At 36.9% G+C, this 18,401-nt stretch overlaps 2 protein-coding genes across 4 annotated transcripts; one reads left to right on the top strand and one right to left on the bottom strand.

The window, feature by feature from the left end:
* Window positions 1–3,833: 3,833 nt before the first annotated feature.
* Window positions 3,834–8,601, top strand: LOC122281382 (protein HOTHEAD). The gene is made up of 6 exons (XM_043092823.1): window positions 3,834–4,026; window positions 4,314–4,698; window positions 6,760–7,070; window positions 7,168–7,553; window positions 7,679–8,247; window positions 8,360–8,601. Exons 1-6 carry the CDS (start codon window positions 3,951–3,953, stop codon window positions 8,412–8,414), a joined length of 1,782 nt encoding a protein of 593 aa, XP_042948757.1. The 5' UTR covers window positions 3,834–3,950; the 3' UTR covers window positions 8,415–8,601.
* Window positions 8,602–9,076: 475 nt separating this feature from the next.
* On the bottom strand, window positions 9,077–16,898 carry LOC122281369 (receptor-like serine/threonine-protein kinase ALE2). Of its 3 annotated transcripts, XM_043092799.1 has the most exons (12): window positions 16,159–16,895; window positions 14,686–14,775; window positions 14,171–14,293; window positions 13,941–14,066; window positions 13,638–13,847; window positions 13,423–13,524; window positions 13,033–13,140; window positions 12,545–12,916; window positions 11,771–12,064; window positions 11,045–11,440; window positions 10,690–10,933; window positions 9,077–10,438 (listed from the first exon to the last, which is right to left on the bottom strand). In XM_043092799.1, exons 1-12 carry the CDS (start codon window positions 16,232–16,234, stop codon window positions 9,748–9,750), a joined length of 2,832 nt encoding a protein of 943 aa, XP_042948733.1. In that variant the 5' UTR covers window positions 16,235–16,895; the 3' UTR covers window positions 9,077–9,747. The 3 variants fall into 3 exon arrangements, with proteins under 3 accessions (XP_042948733.1, XP_042948749.1, XP_042948739.1); XM_043092815.1 differs by lacking the exon at window positions 13,423–13,524 and having other exon boundaries at window positions 16,159–16,898; XM_043092805.1 differs by lacking the exon at window positions 14,686–14,775 and having other exon boundaries at window positions 16,159–16,898.
* Window positions 16,899–18,401: the final 1,503 nt, after the last annotated feature.

Genomic DNA, 18,401 nt, shown 5'->3' with positions numbered 1-18,401 from the left:
TCCTCTGTACTCAAGAATTTGTGTATGTATTTTCTGTGTTCCAATTTTTTTCGCTGGCTCTTATATAAGTTCCCGATTTTGAATTACACCGTTGGGATCAGTAAAAGTATGTTATTTAGGGTGTGGATAGCCTCAAGTCTACTCAATTTGTTGTCCTAATTGGTTTGAAAAAAGTCACAATAATTTTGTTTTTGTTTTTGTTTTTTTGGTTGGCAATTAAGAATACGATGGAGGAACAGAGTCAGCCCTATATATCTTAGATACACGTATATATCAAATAATGAAGATTTAATTAAGAGAAACATATAATGCATGGTTATGTACATGCATTATACGCTGAATCTATATCGTGTAGACCATATAATTTAGCGCCGTACGTTTAATTTCCTAGTTTAATGAGGTGGTGTTTCTGTGTTCGATGCGTACTGCTAATCGATCGACAAACTAATTAGTTTGTCATTTATTTAAGGAATATTGGGAGTGTTTTCGTTTTACAAGAGAGAGATATCATCGATGATCTCGACGACCTGGTTCGTAATTACTCGAGCGAGCAAGCAAGCAAGCTGGCTAGCTACCACCTCCCTGAATATTGATGATGATAAAGTTACGTGATGGACCGGTTGTTTACACTTTACTCCTCCCAAGGTTTTACTCCTGTATGATGTACATATGAATAATGCATCAATGTCACCTGATCCCCACCTATCTCTTTGTCTGTATGGCATGATCCATGCCTGCATGAACAAACACTACTTCATCCACCACTACTATATGTATGCATAATGCACACCCAATATTAATGCTTGGCTGCTGCAATGACACAATACATGCTTTGGGAAATGCCACCGAAATCGACTTGGTACCAAACTTCTATATCTAGAGGCTGGTTTGAAATTGATAAATCGTAGCTCAATGAGAGAGAGAGAGAGAGAGAGAGAGGGAAATTAAGTGATGGCTGGCCCGCATGTCATCTTCACGAGAAATAATTTGTACGAGCTAGCTAGACTGAGTTCAAGACAATAATTAGCTCTTTGAAAAGAAGGTGAAGCCTGTCAAAGAAGAGAAATTCAATATAATTTGTATATATCTAATATATTTTTTTTTTTTGAAGAAAACGGCACCCTCATTTGTATTAATGGAGAAAAACAGTGGTTATTTGAACTAAGATCCGCTGCACCATATATATTGATGAGCTGTTAAGCTTAATTTTTGGATATTGTAAATACAAGAATTTGGCCAGGACTAGGTGACTAAAATGATAGAATTTATCTTATCATTAAGTTTGTAATTTTAGATGAATGTAAATTATTTATTGACTTTATCTGTAATAATATTAAGTTTATCTAGAAGTTACAGATTTTTTTTTAGATAAGTCATTTATTTAAAAATCAAGTCTTTAGGAATCTGCACTTATCCAGAACAGAAGTTGAACTGGAATCAGTTACTGCAGAGAGGAGTTATCGCTAAGCTTCAGCATTTCGTTAGGAGACTTCTTCAGGAAAGATTTGCTCCATCAGCAGAGCCCTACTGCAATTGGAACTTCTTCCAGATTTAATATTTAAAGGTGTTGAACCCAAGGTTTCAAGTTTCATGTGATTATAAATCTACACATGGATTTTGATGATAACAAATGAATTCAAAGAATAAAGGAGTTTCAAGCTCAAGTTGTCCACACAATGGAGTCAAGCACATCAAAGAACCAAACATGAGCAAGAAGGAAATAAATTCACATTAAAGTCATAGAGTAATGTTGTAAATCTTTTAAAATTCGAAATTAGGATTAATGCTCAAAATTAATATTTTATCATAAAGCATTAAAATACATTTTCCACATGTGCATGAATATTTTTGAAAATTAAATTTGAAAATTTTGAAAGATGATTGATTGTCATCTTTTACATATGCATGCCTTGATTAAAGGGTTGAACTTTGAAAATATTAAAGATGATTGATTGTTATCTTTCACATGTGCATGTTTTATTTAAATATTTTCAAAAGTGATTGATGCTTTTTTAGACCTATACAAAATGTAGATGATTTTGTTTGAAAAATTTGAAAAGTAAAGTGTGCTCCTTTTGTCATATACAAAAAGTAAAAGATTAGGTTTGAATTTTTTGAAAAGGAAAGTGTGCTCCTTTTGTCATATGCCAAAAGTAAAAGATTATATTTGATTTTTTTGAAAAAGTGAATGATGTTGTTTTTGACATGTGAATCTTTTTAAATTTGAATATGAAGTCTCATATGCCTATAAATAGATCATTTGAGAGCTTCACATTCACAACACCAAGAGCATACAATATTCATTCAAAACTTTCATTATCTCTTCTCTAAGCATTGAGCCTTAATCCTTGTTCATTTTGAGAGATATAGTTTGCGCTGTATTGTTCTTATTTCACTCGTTGATGAGTGTTTTCTGATAACCTACCCACTATCAGCTCTTGTATCAGAAAATGGTGTGTATAACCCTTGTGTGTGTAGAAAGTATTCTACACGAGGAATAGTTGAATTACCACGTGTAAGGTGATTGCAAGTGTAGAGGGTGTTCTACACTGATCCTTTGTAGCAGTGTTGTTCAAAGGTGTAATAGGTTTCTATCTCCACCTGAAGGAGGTTGAATAGTGAATTTGGGAATTCTCAAGAGGTAGCTTGAGGCGAGGACGTAGGCAGTGGGGCCGAACCTCGTTAACATACTGAGTTTGCTTCTCTCTTACCCTTACTCTTTATATTTATTGTTATTTCATATTTTGTTTATATTTTATATTATATATTTGATTTATAATTGTTATTTTTTTAATACAACTCAATTCACCCACTCTCTTGTGTTAGTTATCTGGGCAACAAAAGGGATTCGGTTGGATAACTTAGAGTTTTTGCCACGAATTATTGAGAGTATATTCCGTGAGCTTGTGAAAGAAAATTTACTTGAGAGTATATTCCGTGAGCTTGTGAGAGATAATTTACTTGAGAGTTTTCTTCTTGTTTTCATTTCTCTTTGAGTGTGGTCATGCTCCATGTTAGAGAATTGAATGACTGAGTTTCAGCCGCTAGAATTTTAGGAGAAAAGTCAATATTTGAAGATCGTCATAGGTTTTAGTTGCTACCGAGGTAGAGGCAAACGGGTCAATCGTTTGTCCGGTCAAGTAAGAGAGTCAATCGGCAAATGTATTCTAATTAAGAATTTACTTGTAACGTGATTTTCAAATAATAAAATCGACTTTTCTAGATTTGACTGTCATGTAATGTTTTACCTTTAAAGAGTTATTTAAATGATTTTTCTTCGTTATCAATCGTTATGTCATGTAATTTTGATTATATATTTATTTTATATATTTGATTGATTAAATAATTACAAGATTGATATCTAACTAATTTATTCAAATGAATTAGTAGATATTTCCGTGCTTACACATATAAATATGAGAAATTCTTGATTGGTTATATATATATATATATATATATATAGTGGCCGGTAGGAGTACTGATCATCAGGGCATCGTTAAAATTAAAGTTACAGGCCGGAGCTGTTCTTTTCTAACTACCCAAACTAGTGCAGCAGTATATATACACACATATATCGACCTAAATTAATACACACACCTTTCTTTAGTGTGTGTAGGTTGGAAAAATGAGCTGTCATGGACGAAATTGATCGGATCACAGAGGAGTTCATCCAACGGCCATTCATGCCTAACTCCAACCGTGGCATTCATTTCACCTATTAATAATTATTCCCAGTTGTAGTTTCAGGCAACTTAAATGCAGTTGAGACGGCCTGAATTCTGCTTTTTTATCTTTCTTTTTTTACGTGTATATATTATATATATATGTATGTGTGTGTGTGTGTGTGTGAAGACACGTCAAACAAGACCAACCAGAGGCAGCCACATAGAGGTCATAGAGAAGCTCTTTTTTCTGTAAGAGTTCTGAGGCCTTTTGTCTGCGGATTCACAATGGCCTTAGTTGGGGCAGTGAAGCTCTTTTTCTGTTTGGTTCTGTGGCTCTCCTGCATACTCTCTTGTTCTCAAGGTTCTCTGCTCCCTCCCATTTCTTCCAGCATATCTAGCTACGCGTACATGGTTCTTATGTTCATGCTTTTTCCATTTCTCTTTGTGTGTGTTTGTGTTGATTCTATGTAGTTTTTTTATTCCTAGTGTACGTAAACTTTCTACTTCAAGATCATTAATCCTTCTTTCATGGCTGCCTTTCATTTTCTCTGCCTTCATTTGGCTCAGATTTCTAATCCCTTGAGTTTTTACTTTGCAATTTGTTTTATACGAAATGTCATGGAAATGATCAAATTGCAATCAATGCAGGTAAGCAGAATTTCTCGGAATTTCCATACCCGTTTATGAAGCGAGCGAGCTCGTTCTCATCGTCATCATCCTCCTCCTCAACATCATCGAGTGGTGGCAACAATGCTTATGATTACATAATAGTGGGAGGTGGCACAGCCGGGTGTCCTTTGGCTGCCACACTTTCTCAAAACTTCAGTGTTCTATTGCTTGAAAGAGGGGGTGCTCCTTTCTCCAATGCAAACGTCTCATTTCTGGGAAACTTCCACATTGCCCTAGCAGACACCTCTCCAACTTCTGCTTCCCAAGCCTTTGTTTCCACAGATGGGGTCATTAATGCTAGGGCTAGAGTTTTGGGAGGTGGCACAAGCATCAATGCTGGCTTTTACACCCGAGCAAGCTCAAGGTATATATGCTTTACACACACAGCTACTAGCATGTTCTTAAGATTATTTAGGATGTTTGCTGCAGCCTGCTTTTGTTTTCTTGTCTGCTTTTTTATTTGGTTATTTAGTTGAAATTAAGACGGTACTTACATGATATATTTCATGAATTTTCTCATCTATACGCGGGAGTACTACAAAACTGGGACGTTGCAGGCTCTAATTTTCCCCTAAACTTCAAAAACACAGATGGCAAATAATGCTAAAGCATCTCTATCCTAAAAATTCTTGTTTCTAACTTTCTACCAATTCATCATGACCAGGGAAACCATGCATCTTAATTGCTTCTAACATTATTGCAAAATGTATGCATCTCTCTCTCTCTCTACTTTAATTAAATACAAAGAGTGGTGCTATATTTACCGAAGGATATAGCCCGAAGACTCACCGAATGAAGTCTTTTTATTTATTTTTATTTTTTTTCAATTCATTTTTTTTTTTATATTCTTACTTATATATATATATATTTATATATTTAAAAAAAAAATAAAAGATTCGGTACACTTTTTGGGTCCCGAATTGCTTTTCTGAAATACAAAAGGAAGAGTAATAGTGGTTAAACTTGAAGAAAAAGACAAAACCAACCCAATTTATTCCAATCCCACTGCATCTAAATTCTTCCACAACTAGAATATGAAAGTTTGGTTCAACGCAAGCAAAGTGCAAGAAGATAATGGAAAGAGAAATACTATTTTTCACATGACTGATTATTATATATATATATATATATATATAAGGAAAGTATAATTGGTGCAAGATAAAGTAGCACAAGACTTTTGAATATATATATTAATGTATTAAATTCTGATGTTAACGAACGAATATATATATATATTGGCTTATATATATAAATGTGATATGGCCCAGAAGAGGTGGACATTGTTGAAGACATTGATGCATGCAGTCGTCGTTGTCTGAGCCTCCCCTTAATTTTAGTCATAGACGTACGTACTATAATTAATTAGATGCTGTCCCAACTGATCTCATCAATACCTCTTTAATTAGAGGCTAAACAGTAATATATATATATATATACACATACATACTACTCATGAGTTGTTATATATATATATTGGTCAACTAATGTGTAACATCCATTATATTGTCACGTGGAAATCAAATTAATTTGTGTCATCTATATATATATATATATATATGGCTACATCAAAAATTAAAAGAAAAATGAAAAGAATTGATATATATATATATATAGATATAAATAGTGGGGTTGGGCATGCACGTGACTGATGACAGTGTCAATATATAATATTGTACCATGTAACAGAACATTTATGTTTCCATCTTACCAAAACTTGATGTATTAAATGCTGGTCATACACCCGCCCTTTCGATTCGGTTTGAGTATACCGTACGGTTAGATCTGAAAGGAAACCGATCCAACATTGAAGGCTGTCATAAATTGATCCATTGGATATGTGGTCCATTGTTCATCACAGCTCACCTCTATTTTTACCATCCCACCTACCCCTATTTCATGTCTATCTCATGCCCAATATTAAACTACTGGTTTTTTATTTATTTATTTTTATTATTTCTAATTATATTTGTTGATGTCACGCAGTTTAATAAGTTTTTATATTAACCATTTATGTAAATAAAAAAAAATTGCATCATATCAATTAATAAAATTGAAGATAATATAATTCAAGAGGTAGAATATTACTTTAATTTCTTGTTTTGGTGAAAATAAAGAGGTATAGTAGCTTGAAGTTGGTGAAAAACCCTAGTCCGGTTTGAAGCTCTTCACTTTCTTGGATCCATGGGCCTGGTAGAGCAGTGGTACATGCTGCATGCTTGGTTCTTACCTACTTTTCCTACTGTTTATGACTTTGGAGTTTGGATTGAAAATTGAAAGCTGTTGAAAATTATTTATTAAGAAGGAAAAAAAAAAAAAAAAGGAAAAACTTTTGAAAACTTGTAGATAGGATTTTAACAAAAATATTAAATGAAATTCATAAAAAATTTGGTGAAAACTGTGCTGAGCAATTGTCTGTGGCATGCAGTTTTATAAACAAGGTGGGTTGGGATGCCAAGCTAGTGAACGAGTCCTACCCTTGGGTTGAGAAGCAAATTGTCCATCGTCCTAAGCTTGCCCCATGGCAGAGAGCTGTAAGGGACAGTCTTTTGGATGTTGGGGTGTCTCCCTTTAATGGATTCACATATGATCACGTCTATGGAACCAAGATTGGTGGGACCATTTTCGATAGGTTTGGCCGTCGCCACACTGCTGCTGAACTACTTGCTTCCGGGAACCCTCAGAAGCTCAGTGTCTTGGTTCATGCCACTGTCCAAAAGATTGTTTTTGACACATCAGGTATATATGTTAACATTATTAATATGAATGTGTTTACGTTACTGTTTAATAGATCAGACAATACTAATTTCTGAGGAGGTCATGATGTCCGATATAGGCAAGCAACCCAAGGCTGTGGGGGTCATTTTCAAGGACGAAAAGGGTGAGCAACATCAAGCACTTCTTGTCAATAGGCCGAGGAGTGAAATCATATTGTCTTCTGGAGCAATTGGGACCCCTCAAATGCTAATGCTGAGTGGTATCGGACCAAAAGCTGAGCTCCAAAAGTTGAACATTTCTGTAGTGCTTGATAACGAGTTTGTCGGGAAGGGCATGGCGGATAACCCCATGAACGCAATTTTCGTTCCCACAAAAAGTCCAGTTCAGCAGTCACTTATACAAACTGTAGGGATTACAAAGAAGGGTGTGTATATTGAAGCTAGCAGTGGATTTGGACAGTCCAGCGACAGCATTCACTGCCACCACGGTATAGTGTCTGCCGAGGTACGCTAATTAATATATATATATATATATATGAAAAACAATAACAATGCCGCTCTACTTTCAAGTATTAGAAACTTGAACTAACACTCTTCCTGAACATCTGCAATTTTACTATGATCGAGCAGATTGGGCAGCTCTCCACGATTCCTCCAAAGCAAAGAACACCCGAGGCCATTCAAGCTTACATTAAAGGCAAGCGAGACTTACCCCATGAAGCGTTCAAGGGAGGCTTCATTCTAGAAAAAATTGCCACCCCCTTTTCAATAGGTGAGCTCAGACTGATCAACACCAATGTGGATGATAACCCCTCTGTCACCTTCAACTACTTCAAGCATCCATATGATCTTGAACGCTGCGTTGAGGGCATTCGCATGGCCATGACGATTGTCCAGTCTGAACATGTCACAAACTACACACAATTGGGCAAGGAATCTGTAGAGAAGATACTTAACGTGAGTGTCAGTGCTAATGTTAACTTCATCCCTAGGCATCCGAATGATACAACGTCCCTGGAGCAGTTCTGCAAAGACACTGTTATCACAATTTGGCATTACCATGGCGGGTGCCATGTGGGGAAGGTGGTTAGCCCCGAGCACAACGTTCTTGGTGTTCAGAGGCTCCGTATTGTTGATGGCTCAACGTTCAATGAATCGCCAGGCACGAACCCTCAAGCCACAGTCATGATGATGGGCAGGTAAGATTACAAGGAAGATGGAGAGTATAGTAATGTTTATTTCAATGTTTTTTTTTCCTCTATTTTCTTAACATGCTTTTGTTTTTCTTTTTTTCTTTTCTTTGATATTCAGGTACATGGGAGTGAAGATTTTGAGGGATAGATTGGGAAGAAACGCTGGCATATGAGGAAGCTAGGAAGGTCAGGCAGGAAGATATAAGAAGGGAAGTGTTGTTCAGTAATAGTGGAAATTATGTAATCAAGTATTTTAATTATTAGCAAGCAGTAGTATGTAGAAAATGGCTTGCCACTGCAAATCCTTATTCCACTGTAGCTTCTTGTAATTTTAAAATGTATTGCCGACGACTTTTGATATTTGTCCGTTTGGTTGCCAAGAAAACAGCGGAAAAAGATCTACAATGTGTGAATTTGATTTGAAAAAGAAGGAAAAAGAAATGAACGCCTCATCTCATATAACTAGTAATTAGTTTCGCTGATCGCTTATCAGCTAAACTAACTAGTTATATTTGGCTTAGTTGAGCAAAGGTTTTGGATTTTGGCGTTTAGAAGTTACAAAGTTAAAGAATGTTCTTTGTCCAAATCTCTCAGTTACCAAATGTGATGAAATTAATTGCCGTTAGCAACCAATAAGATTTAGCACTTGCGAACAAGAGCAGTATTTAAGTTGCATCATACCCCATTCTTTCATTGAATGGAGTACACTTTTTGTTCAACCATCTAGCAAGCCGTTAGCAGTCATTCTCCCTTCAGTTGTCTACGAACTTCAGGTGTTTCAAACTCTTTCATGAAACCAAGGTGAATTCTCTTGGAGATGATCAAATACATAACATTTGCACAAGCCTGGAACTTCCAAAGTACTATTGATTTTAGAAAACAAGATCTGAATATCCCATATTTTATAATAAATGGATGTACTTCATATTTTATAATACAAGTGAAATCAAGAGGATCCGATTTCCAACTCAGTAGATCTACTTCATATCAATCGTAGACATCCAAGAGATTTATCTACAAACTCGACATCCGAGGGACTTTACATGCTACAAACTCAGAAGTTATGATTCACTGGGCCAAAGAAGCCTTACTGAAATATTTCTAAAAAAGGGTTTTACGTTTCAAAGAAGAATGACACATCATTCCTAACTTCAAGTAACCCAGTCATCAACAATAAGCAGCTCCAATAACTAGATCAAAAAGGAGCAGACGAATGATTTATTTAAGACCAAACCTTCACTGCACCCGAACTATTCAATGGGGTGAAAGAATATAGCCAAATTTGCTTTGAATGTTGGATTTTTCACTGCTGGACGCAACTTCAATGCTGATTTTGGGCCTCAGAAAAAGCCACTGTCAAGAACTTTATGCCAAAATCTGCTCATCACTTCAAGATTCACGCAACAACATTTTTATGCAAGCCTAGACCTTTCATTTCTCAATGAAATCAAACTCCAATCTTATTTGGTAGATATTGCGGTAAGTGGAATGGGGTTCCACGGGGACCTAATTAGATGCCGGAGATAACTTCAGTGAAAAACCATGCTCACTCATGCTGCCTCTAGACAAACTTCTTAATCTCTGCCAAAACTGTCTTTTCCTCCCCTCCCTGAGAGGACCGGAAGTAGAGTGTCTGAAGAAAGACCTGAATTCCTGAGCCTCAAGTTCCATAGATGTGCTTAACAAATGTGATGCTGATGCTATCTTGGCATCAGTGCTAGAATCACAGCCAGATGGTGGTTGAGGGGGGTGTGAGACTTCGGTGATCTCACCTGAAACTTTCTTAATATTCTTACCATCTAAGCCAGTCAAAAGATCATCTTGGCTGCAACTTCTTGACCCTAGATCACGTGTTTCATCAAAGTCATTGCATACTAGCTTCAAGGCCTGAACAACTTCACCCATGAAAGGGCGGTGAGATACTTCTGGCTGCACACACATAGATGCAATTGCTGCTACTTTAGCCACACTATTGAATGAAATATTTGACTTTATAGCTGGATCAATGATTGTTTCTAAGCCCTCCTCATTTGTCAGAAGGGGACGGGCCCAAGCAACTAGATTTTCTTGACCTGGTGGCTGTGACAAGTCTACCGGCTTTCTCCCTGTTAACAGCTCAAGGAGTACCACACCATAGCTGTAAACGTCACTTTTCACAAGAAGATGTCCAGTCATTGCATACTCCGGAGCCAAGTAACTGCAAACAAGATGTTAGTAAAGTAAATAGCTAGGAGGTCAAATTAGGAAAAAGCACACAGACAATAAACAATAAAACATTCGCACGAAGAAACTATATATATCAGGCAAGAATATAGATACAGATCTAATAGATTAGAATGATCACATGAACATGGAGTAGAGTGGAATAGTTCATGATAGGATTTATTTCATTTCTAACAACATCAAAGGACATGATAGGGGGGATGCTTAGTAGCGATGAGTTCGTACCCGAAAGTTCCCATAACATGGGTTGAGATGTGTTTGTTTCCCTCATCCAATGCAGCTCTGGCCAATCCAAAATCTGAAACCTTGGGTGTAAAATCATATTCCAATAAGATGTTGCTGGACTTGAAGTCTCTATGTATAACACGTGGGTTTGAGTCTTCATGCAGATAGGCTAAGCCCCGAGCTGCACCAAGGGCAATCTTCATCCGAGCATCCCAGTCAAGTGGATCAGTTTCTTTGTCGGCACCTGGAAGTCGCACGACACTAATGAAGAAGCTAATAATGCAAATCCATAAATATCTTGGACTTCAACCAAACATGTTATTGAAAAATAGACATTTGTTGAATTTCTACTTACCATGCAAATGAGATTCAACACTTCCATTTGGAACCAGTTCATATACTAGGCAGCGAGTATGATCCTCTGTGCATATGCCAATCAATTTAACTAAATTTCGGTGGTGCAGACGGCTGAGCATCTCAACTTCTGCCAAGAACTCACGGCCACCATGCTGATCATCTCTCTTGAGAATCTTGACAGCCACCTCCCTTCCATCATCTAAGATGCCACTGTAAACAAGCCCAAATCCGCCTTCTCCAAGTACTCTTGAAGGATCAAAGTTATTAGTGACTCTCTCTATGTCACTCAAAGTGAAGGTCTTAGCAGTTCCTATATATGTCACCGTGCCAGAACTAAATGACATTGATGCTGCACCACACATGCTTCCAAACAGCATAGACCCAGCAGCTTCAGCTGAGTTTAAATATAATTCGTTATGGTACTTTAGCGCACTCTGCCTAATACTAAACTAAGAAATTTATATCTTAGATACATAACTATATCAGAATTTGTGAGTTGAATAGCCAAATTCCATGAAAAACAAAAAATCAGGAAACAAGAATGAAGACTATATTTTGCAATGATGTTAATAGTAATTCAAATCAAAATATTTAATTTGAGTGGAAATATTATTTAGGTGTTGCCTATATTTTGCCAAAGATACAAGAACTTAAAGAAACAATTACAGGGTTCAAGAAACACATGATTGATGGATCAATAGGAGATTTGGTCAAAATGTAGTACCTGATGGTTTTGTAGGGGAAGATATTAAAGCACGTGGAATTTGTTCAGGACAATGAACGCAAAAACCACATTTCAATATCAAAAGCCAAGCGACTCCAATACATATAATAAAGGCAGTGCAAGATGATAGTAGGATTACAATTATCATGCTTCCACCAAGTCCATCCTTTTTTCTCCTGGGCACATCGACCCCTAGAGGTTTTATTATCCTTCCATTGTTGTCATGGCCAGCATACGGCCCATCATCTGTTGCAGAAATGCTTGAAGTCACTGAAGGGGGAGATGGAGGAAGACCTGTACAGGTAAAAGAGATTCAGAAATAAAATCCAAATACTGAAATTCAAAACAACAGGAAAAAGAACTGTTTGAGAGCAACTTCAAGAATGATAAAACAGGCTGCTATCTTTAACACCAGGTTTGGAAACTTCGGAATGGTAACAAAAAGAGAAACTGCAGGCTACAGATAATAAACGTGACCAAAGTAAATTACAAATTCTGCTACATACATTCACTTTTGCATACTCTTTGCGCACTTCACTGATGCGATTGGCCAAAACAGTTATTTTATATTAAAAAAAAAGTGATGCAGCCAATCACATTAATAGAGTGTGCAATGAGTACGCAAAAGTGACTGCACATAGAGTTTTTGGTAAATTAAACATCAAATGCCCCTAAAATGTAAAAAATATGCATTCATCTTCAAAATGATTGTTGAGAAGAAATTTTTTTCATTTAACCTTCCAAAACATGAAGTTAAGGAAAAAGATATATAACCTGGATAGCGAACGTAGAATACTTCGTAGGCTCCAAAAACTGAAGCCTTTATGGAAACTTGTCTGTGCCAGAATTTATAATAGATTAAAAATGCAGCGGTATCATTGAATTTCAGTCCTTTGGGTACGAGGTTGATGAGGACACTGGTTTTCTCTAGCTGCTGACTAGCTGCGTTTGCTCCAATAATGCGAACTTGGCTGCGGTTTAGCGAAACACTGGCTGCAATATCCTCAGCAAGCTGTACAACCAGAGGGAAGAATGTGTATATTGCAACACTAAGGCGGAGTTTAACTTGAATTGGCCACACACAACCACAGGGTGCCCCTGGAGGTGTATATGTTAGTGGCTCTGTGCATGTCACAGAAGTACAATCTGCAGATAGGACCAAACATAATTAATAAATTTTTTAGAATGGTAATCCAATCATCAGATAATTAAATGGAAATGATAGGAAGAACTAAGCTTGTGAGAGCCAAGTGTTTATGTACCTTCATTTGGAGGTGGAGGTGGTAGAGTCATCAGTGGCAAGGGTGGCGGAGTGTTTGGTTTTTCATGGGAAAAACGCAAAGGAGAAATTGTAGGTGGAAGAATCGGCACTTGCAGACACAACATGATCATTGTCAGGGACTTATAATTAGCTACTGTAGATGGATTAATTATTAGGTAGTATCAATGCAGATGTGTAGTCCTCTCGTCTTACCACAAAATGCCATATTATTGAAGTATTTATGTAAGTAAATTTATCAGTATAGAATTTTGTGATAAAATGGGAATTTCATGTCAACTATATACCCCAAGAGTATCAAACAACTTTTCCCATATATGACCCAAAGAAAAGTGCAAGGTTAAAGCAAGAACTAAAATGCGCTTCACCATACTTCTGAAGTGGCTTGATGATGTTGTTGGTGATGGTGCAGGTGCAAGATAACCCTTGCTTACGGATGAAGGATGGGGAGATTGGAATGGGGAGATTTTAGGGCCTATAAATTTCATATAAGAATTGTTTCAGAAGATATGCAGATAAATTTAACTATCACTAGTCTCCAAGAATAAAGAAATGTGACAAGTTAATATAAGCTCTTTCCAATCAAACCTTGCTGACTGTAAGTGGGTGGATGAATCAGATAAGATCGTTCTGGAGCAGAGTTGTTGAACTTTCTTCTTGAGTGATAATGTTTATGAAATGGAATTGAAGGAGAAGATGCAGGACCATGCGCCCCTTTCTTTTCAGGACTTCCAAAAGATGACATAGAAGGTGGAAGTGCAATACTTGAAGGCCTAATGGGATGATGTTTAAAGCTTCCTACAACAGGGAAATGCATTTTAAAAATTGATACAGGCATAGGAACTCTTTTTTTTCCTACCTTAAAAGTTACAAAATACCATTTTCAATTACCTTTAACTGGAGATTGGTTCCAAGGAGGAAGATTGGGCGGTGCTTTGTTGGGAGGTGCAGTAACTAGCTTGCCACGCCTTTGCTTGCCAAAGCTGAGAGGATTTGATGCAGGAGTGACAGCTTGGTCTGTGACATCATGAAATGCATTTAAAATATTGATACATGCATATGAACTCTTTTTCCCCTACCTTGAGAGTTAGAAAATGCAATTTTCAATTACACTCAATTACCTTTAACTGGAGAGTGGTTCGGAGGAAAATTGTGCAAATCTTTGTTGGGAGGTGCAGTAATTAGCTTGCCATGCCTTTTCTGGCCAAAGCTGTGAGGATTAAATGCAGGAATGACAGCATGGTCTGTGACATAATGTTGAAAGAGATCCATCAAATGATCAAATATTGAATCAACTCTACAGATACAGAAACATAGCTATCTACTTGACATGTTGTTTATTTTCATTCAAATCTATAATTTTTTATTCCTTCTTTATATGGCATTAACGGTTCAGGAAATTGTTCACATGGTGGAGATAGAGTTCAAACTCTAAAATCACATGTTCCGATAACACAACAAACAACCGTGTGCAATAGCCTAAGCCGATAAGAAAATTCGAATTTATATCCTAACGAACGCTTGCACTATTAAAAACAAAGACAAGTACGTTTGCACCTTGACAAGCAGTTCGTGCATCTAGAGATGTAGAACTCTATTTAGTGGCTAAATTAATAATTCATTTTACAAGGTTCACCTGGTTGTATGGATGGCGGTTGGGCTGGCCTGAAAGGGTGGAGAGTTTGTGGTTTTCGTAGCGATTTCCCGGGTGGTGATGGAACAGGTACTGCATCATTAGAGAAACATCATTACTCATTACAAAGAAAAAAAAAATAAAATGAAAGCACCGATTCTTATAAGCAAATGCTTATAATGAAAATATCACACAGCGTGCTCTGGTAGGTAGTGAGTGGTTTTTGACTTTTTGTGGCAATTCTGTAGCCATGTTAGGACAGCAACTTCATAACAACAGACAACTTGAAATGTCGAATTCATACAGGTGTATGAGCATTCTAGGCATCATAAAAGACACTTATGCTCAAAATATTTTCTAACATTTTTTCTATATATTTTTATATTGCTCGATATATAATAGAAAGACACCTCTAAGCCAGAGTTTATGAAGGGAATTGACCAAGATATGGTACTAAAGAAAAGCCTAAAACAGAGTAATGTGAACTTGCTGAGGACCATTTTCAACTGGTTAACAATTGGCGGCTACTGCACTAGTTCATTTGAATATCAGCACAGTGATAGAGACCTTTCTATGAGTGTGCTCCTGTGAGGAACAAGGTGGCATTGCTCATATGAGCTCAGACGCAGAAAGAGGCAGATAACGTATTGGCCCCAGCAAGGTCTAGGAGGACATGGGAAACTCAAAGGGCTGACAAAATTGGCAACCATTTATATGTAGAGATAATAAAGTAGTTTATTTATGCCAGGAATGGGAAAAGTTTCCGTTTTGCTGCACTGTTGGACTTAGCTCGATGTCTCAATGTAAGCTTACACTAGAAGTTTCTAAGAAGCCCAAAAGTTGCTGCCTGTTGGAAATATTGTAGCTTGAAAGAGATTGCAAAGCTAAGGGGTGTTGGTTGAAAAATATAAATATAACATGACAATCAATCTAAATCCCCAACCCCCTTTTTTAAATACAGCTCTGCCTTAGTCTACCGTGCATAAACTTCTTGAGCAAAGATGGATTCGTTTTCAGGAACCCAGGTTTTTTTTTTTTTAAAAAAAAACCAAGAAGTTGTTTTATGCAACTAATGCATTATGTGAGCAATCTCATACGTATATTTTAACTTCCACCAGACACTCGAGAGTTACAGATCACCAAACCCAACAAGATAAAGTGATAAAGCCAACAATCGAGTTATGGGAATGTGAAAGCCCCGTAGCAAGTATCATGAAATGCAGATTATCGACAGTAGCAATTTACATCCAATTTGAAATGTATCAGTTTCGCATATAGTTTTAGGATGTAAACCGTACTAACATGAGTCAGCTTTCCTCTACTCGTTGATCTCAGAAACAGTAATCAGAAAAAACCGAGAAACCAAGTTTCAGTTCAAATTTGTGAATCCACACAAACTCTATCAAACAAATACATGGATCAAGCGTAATTCGATAATAAAAACCAGCTAAGAACACTAAAATCCAAACCCATTACCTGCAGATCCGTGAATTTCCATAACGCTGAGAGTTAAACATATTTTCGCCAGCAGTAGAATCAGCTGCATCCCCATTTCACTTCCAAAGAAACTGGAGATCAATTCTCGAGATCTGAGACCTCTAACTCCACCATCCAACTGAGAAGAGGGAAATGAAGAGAAAGAAGTGCATACTGAAGCAAAACCCTCAAGTAAAACATGAGCCTAACTTTAAGGAACAACTATGATGATTTTAAAACTACCACAGCAGACCCACATATAGTACCACCAAAGTAATGACAAGACGGTAGGGTGAAAGCACAAGACTGGGTTAGGTAGGAAGAACGCAAGCGATTCTTTTGTCGGGGGACTAAGCTCTGAAAGTTTGAAGAGCTTTGAGCATTCTAATGATACAGTTTTGCTTGACATGGGCAATTAAATGTCATGAACAGTAACTGATCAAGCAAAAAGCAGCACACAACAGTAGAGCGAAGCAAGAGACACTTTTGAGTTAAGGGTTGGTGGGGATACAAATTTGCAAAGGAGGAGAGTGTGTCGGAGACTGTTTCAATACTGAATGATTGAAGTATGAAATTCTTTGCGTTCTTTAATATGAGAATGCTCTTACTCCTTTTCAGTTAATTGAGAAAATGATTCTTCCAAAGAATATATGAAGATATTACAAAATTTTGCTGTATTAGGACTGCTTGATTGCTGTACAGTTAGTCAAACTTCCAATCATAACAGAGGTGACTCTAGACTGTAAGGCTACTGAAGCTATGATTTTCCTCGTGTTAGATTATAAGATATAGTTCGGAGAATGTTTTGTGTACTCGAATTCCGATCTTGCAATATCTGTGATCGGTTTGGAAATGCTCTTTTATTATTAACATCAAATTGCAATTATGAGAATGGTAGGCAGATTGGATATTCTGCTTTAATGCCTTCAATGACGATGCCCCCACATGCATAATGTGTTCAACCTACATGGTACGAGTGCATGGTTTGGACTGTCTGACCATTTAATGCACCCGTGAGATATGTAATTGAAAATAAATGTAAAATGGCATCGATATGTTTTTAAACTCAGATACAGCTAAAGTGAAAAAGAAACTATTATGGCAGGACGTACTACCTTTATTTATCATTTGTTGCTGGGTCTCAACTCTTAAGTTCTGATCAAGAAGAAGGTTGTGTGAAAAGAAGTTAATGATGTCTTTAACTTGTCAATGATTTTGTTGACTATTCAACTTTCATTTATTGACTTTGTGCGAAACGCTAATTCCCCCACCCCTTCTCTCTCTCTCTGTATATGCATGCAATCAATTCGGCTCTGTGTTCATAAAAACTCAATGATAAAAACCATTATGGTATTGTAAAATAACATTGTAAAATTATATGACCACCTTGAGTTAGTCGTTAAATGCACAGTGCATAGTGCCAGTATAGTACTGCATAGTAACTGGCATAGTAAATGGCCGACATCGCACAGTGCATATAGTGCCAGCATAGTACTGCATAGTAACTGGCCGACATCGCACAGTGCATAGTGCCAGCATAGTACTGCATAGTAACTGGCATAGTACATATGCACAGTGCCAGCATAGTACTGCATAGTAACTTGTATAGTTCCCTTTGTACGCCTATATATATCGTTGAATTCTTTAAGAAATTCATAAGTTTCATAACTTCCTTGAGTTCTATCTCTCTCTCTCTGTCTCTCTCTCCTTTCGATAGTTTTATAACACGTTATCAGCACGAGAGTTCTGACGATCTTGAAGCTAATAGTCCTCTACTTCAAGTAAGTCTTTCAATATATTTTTTTATAGTTTTCAAAATGAATATGAAATATTAAACATACTTATGTTCTTGATTTATATATATAGAAAATGTCAAATCTTACAAAATTGGAATTCGTTGCTCTTGACATTTCTGGAAAAAATTATTTATCTTGGATCCTTGATGCTGAGATCCATCTGGATGCAATGAACCTGGGAGATACAATTAAAGAAGGAAATCAAGGGTCCCTGCAGGACCGTGCTAAGGCAATGATTTTCTTTCGGCACCATCTTCATGAAGAATTAAAAACTGAGTATCTAACGGTGAAAGATCCACTTATTTTGTGGAATGATTTAAGGGAGAGATATGAACACCAGAAAACTGTAATCCTCCCAAAAGCTCGTCATGATTGGATGCACCTGAGGTTGCAAGACTTCAAGAGTGTTAGTGAGTATAACTCTGCACTCTTTAAAATTAGCTCGCT

The sequence above is a fragment of the Carya illinoinensis genome, chromosome 1, assembly GCF_018687715.1.
Source record: "Carya illinoinensis cultivar Pawnee chromosome 1, C.illinoinensisPawnee_v1, whole genome shotgun sequence".
In the NCBI taxonomy this organism is placed as follows: Eukaryota; Viridiplantae; Streptophyta; class Magnoliopsida; order Fagales; family Juglandaceae; genus Carya; species Carya illinoinensis.
This window is presented reverse-complemented; position numbering and strand designations above follow the sequence as displayed.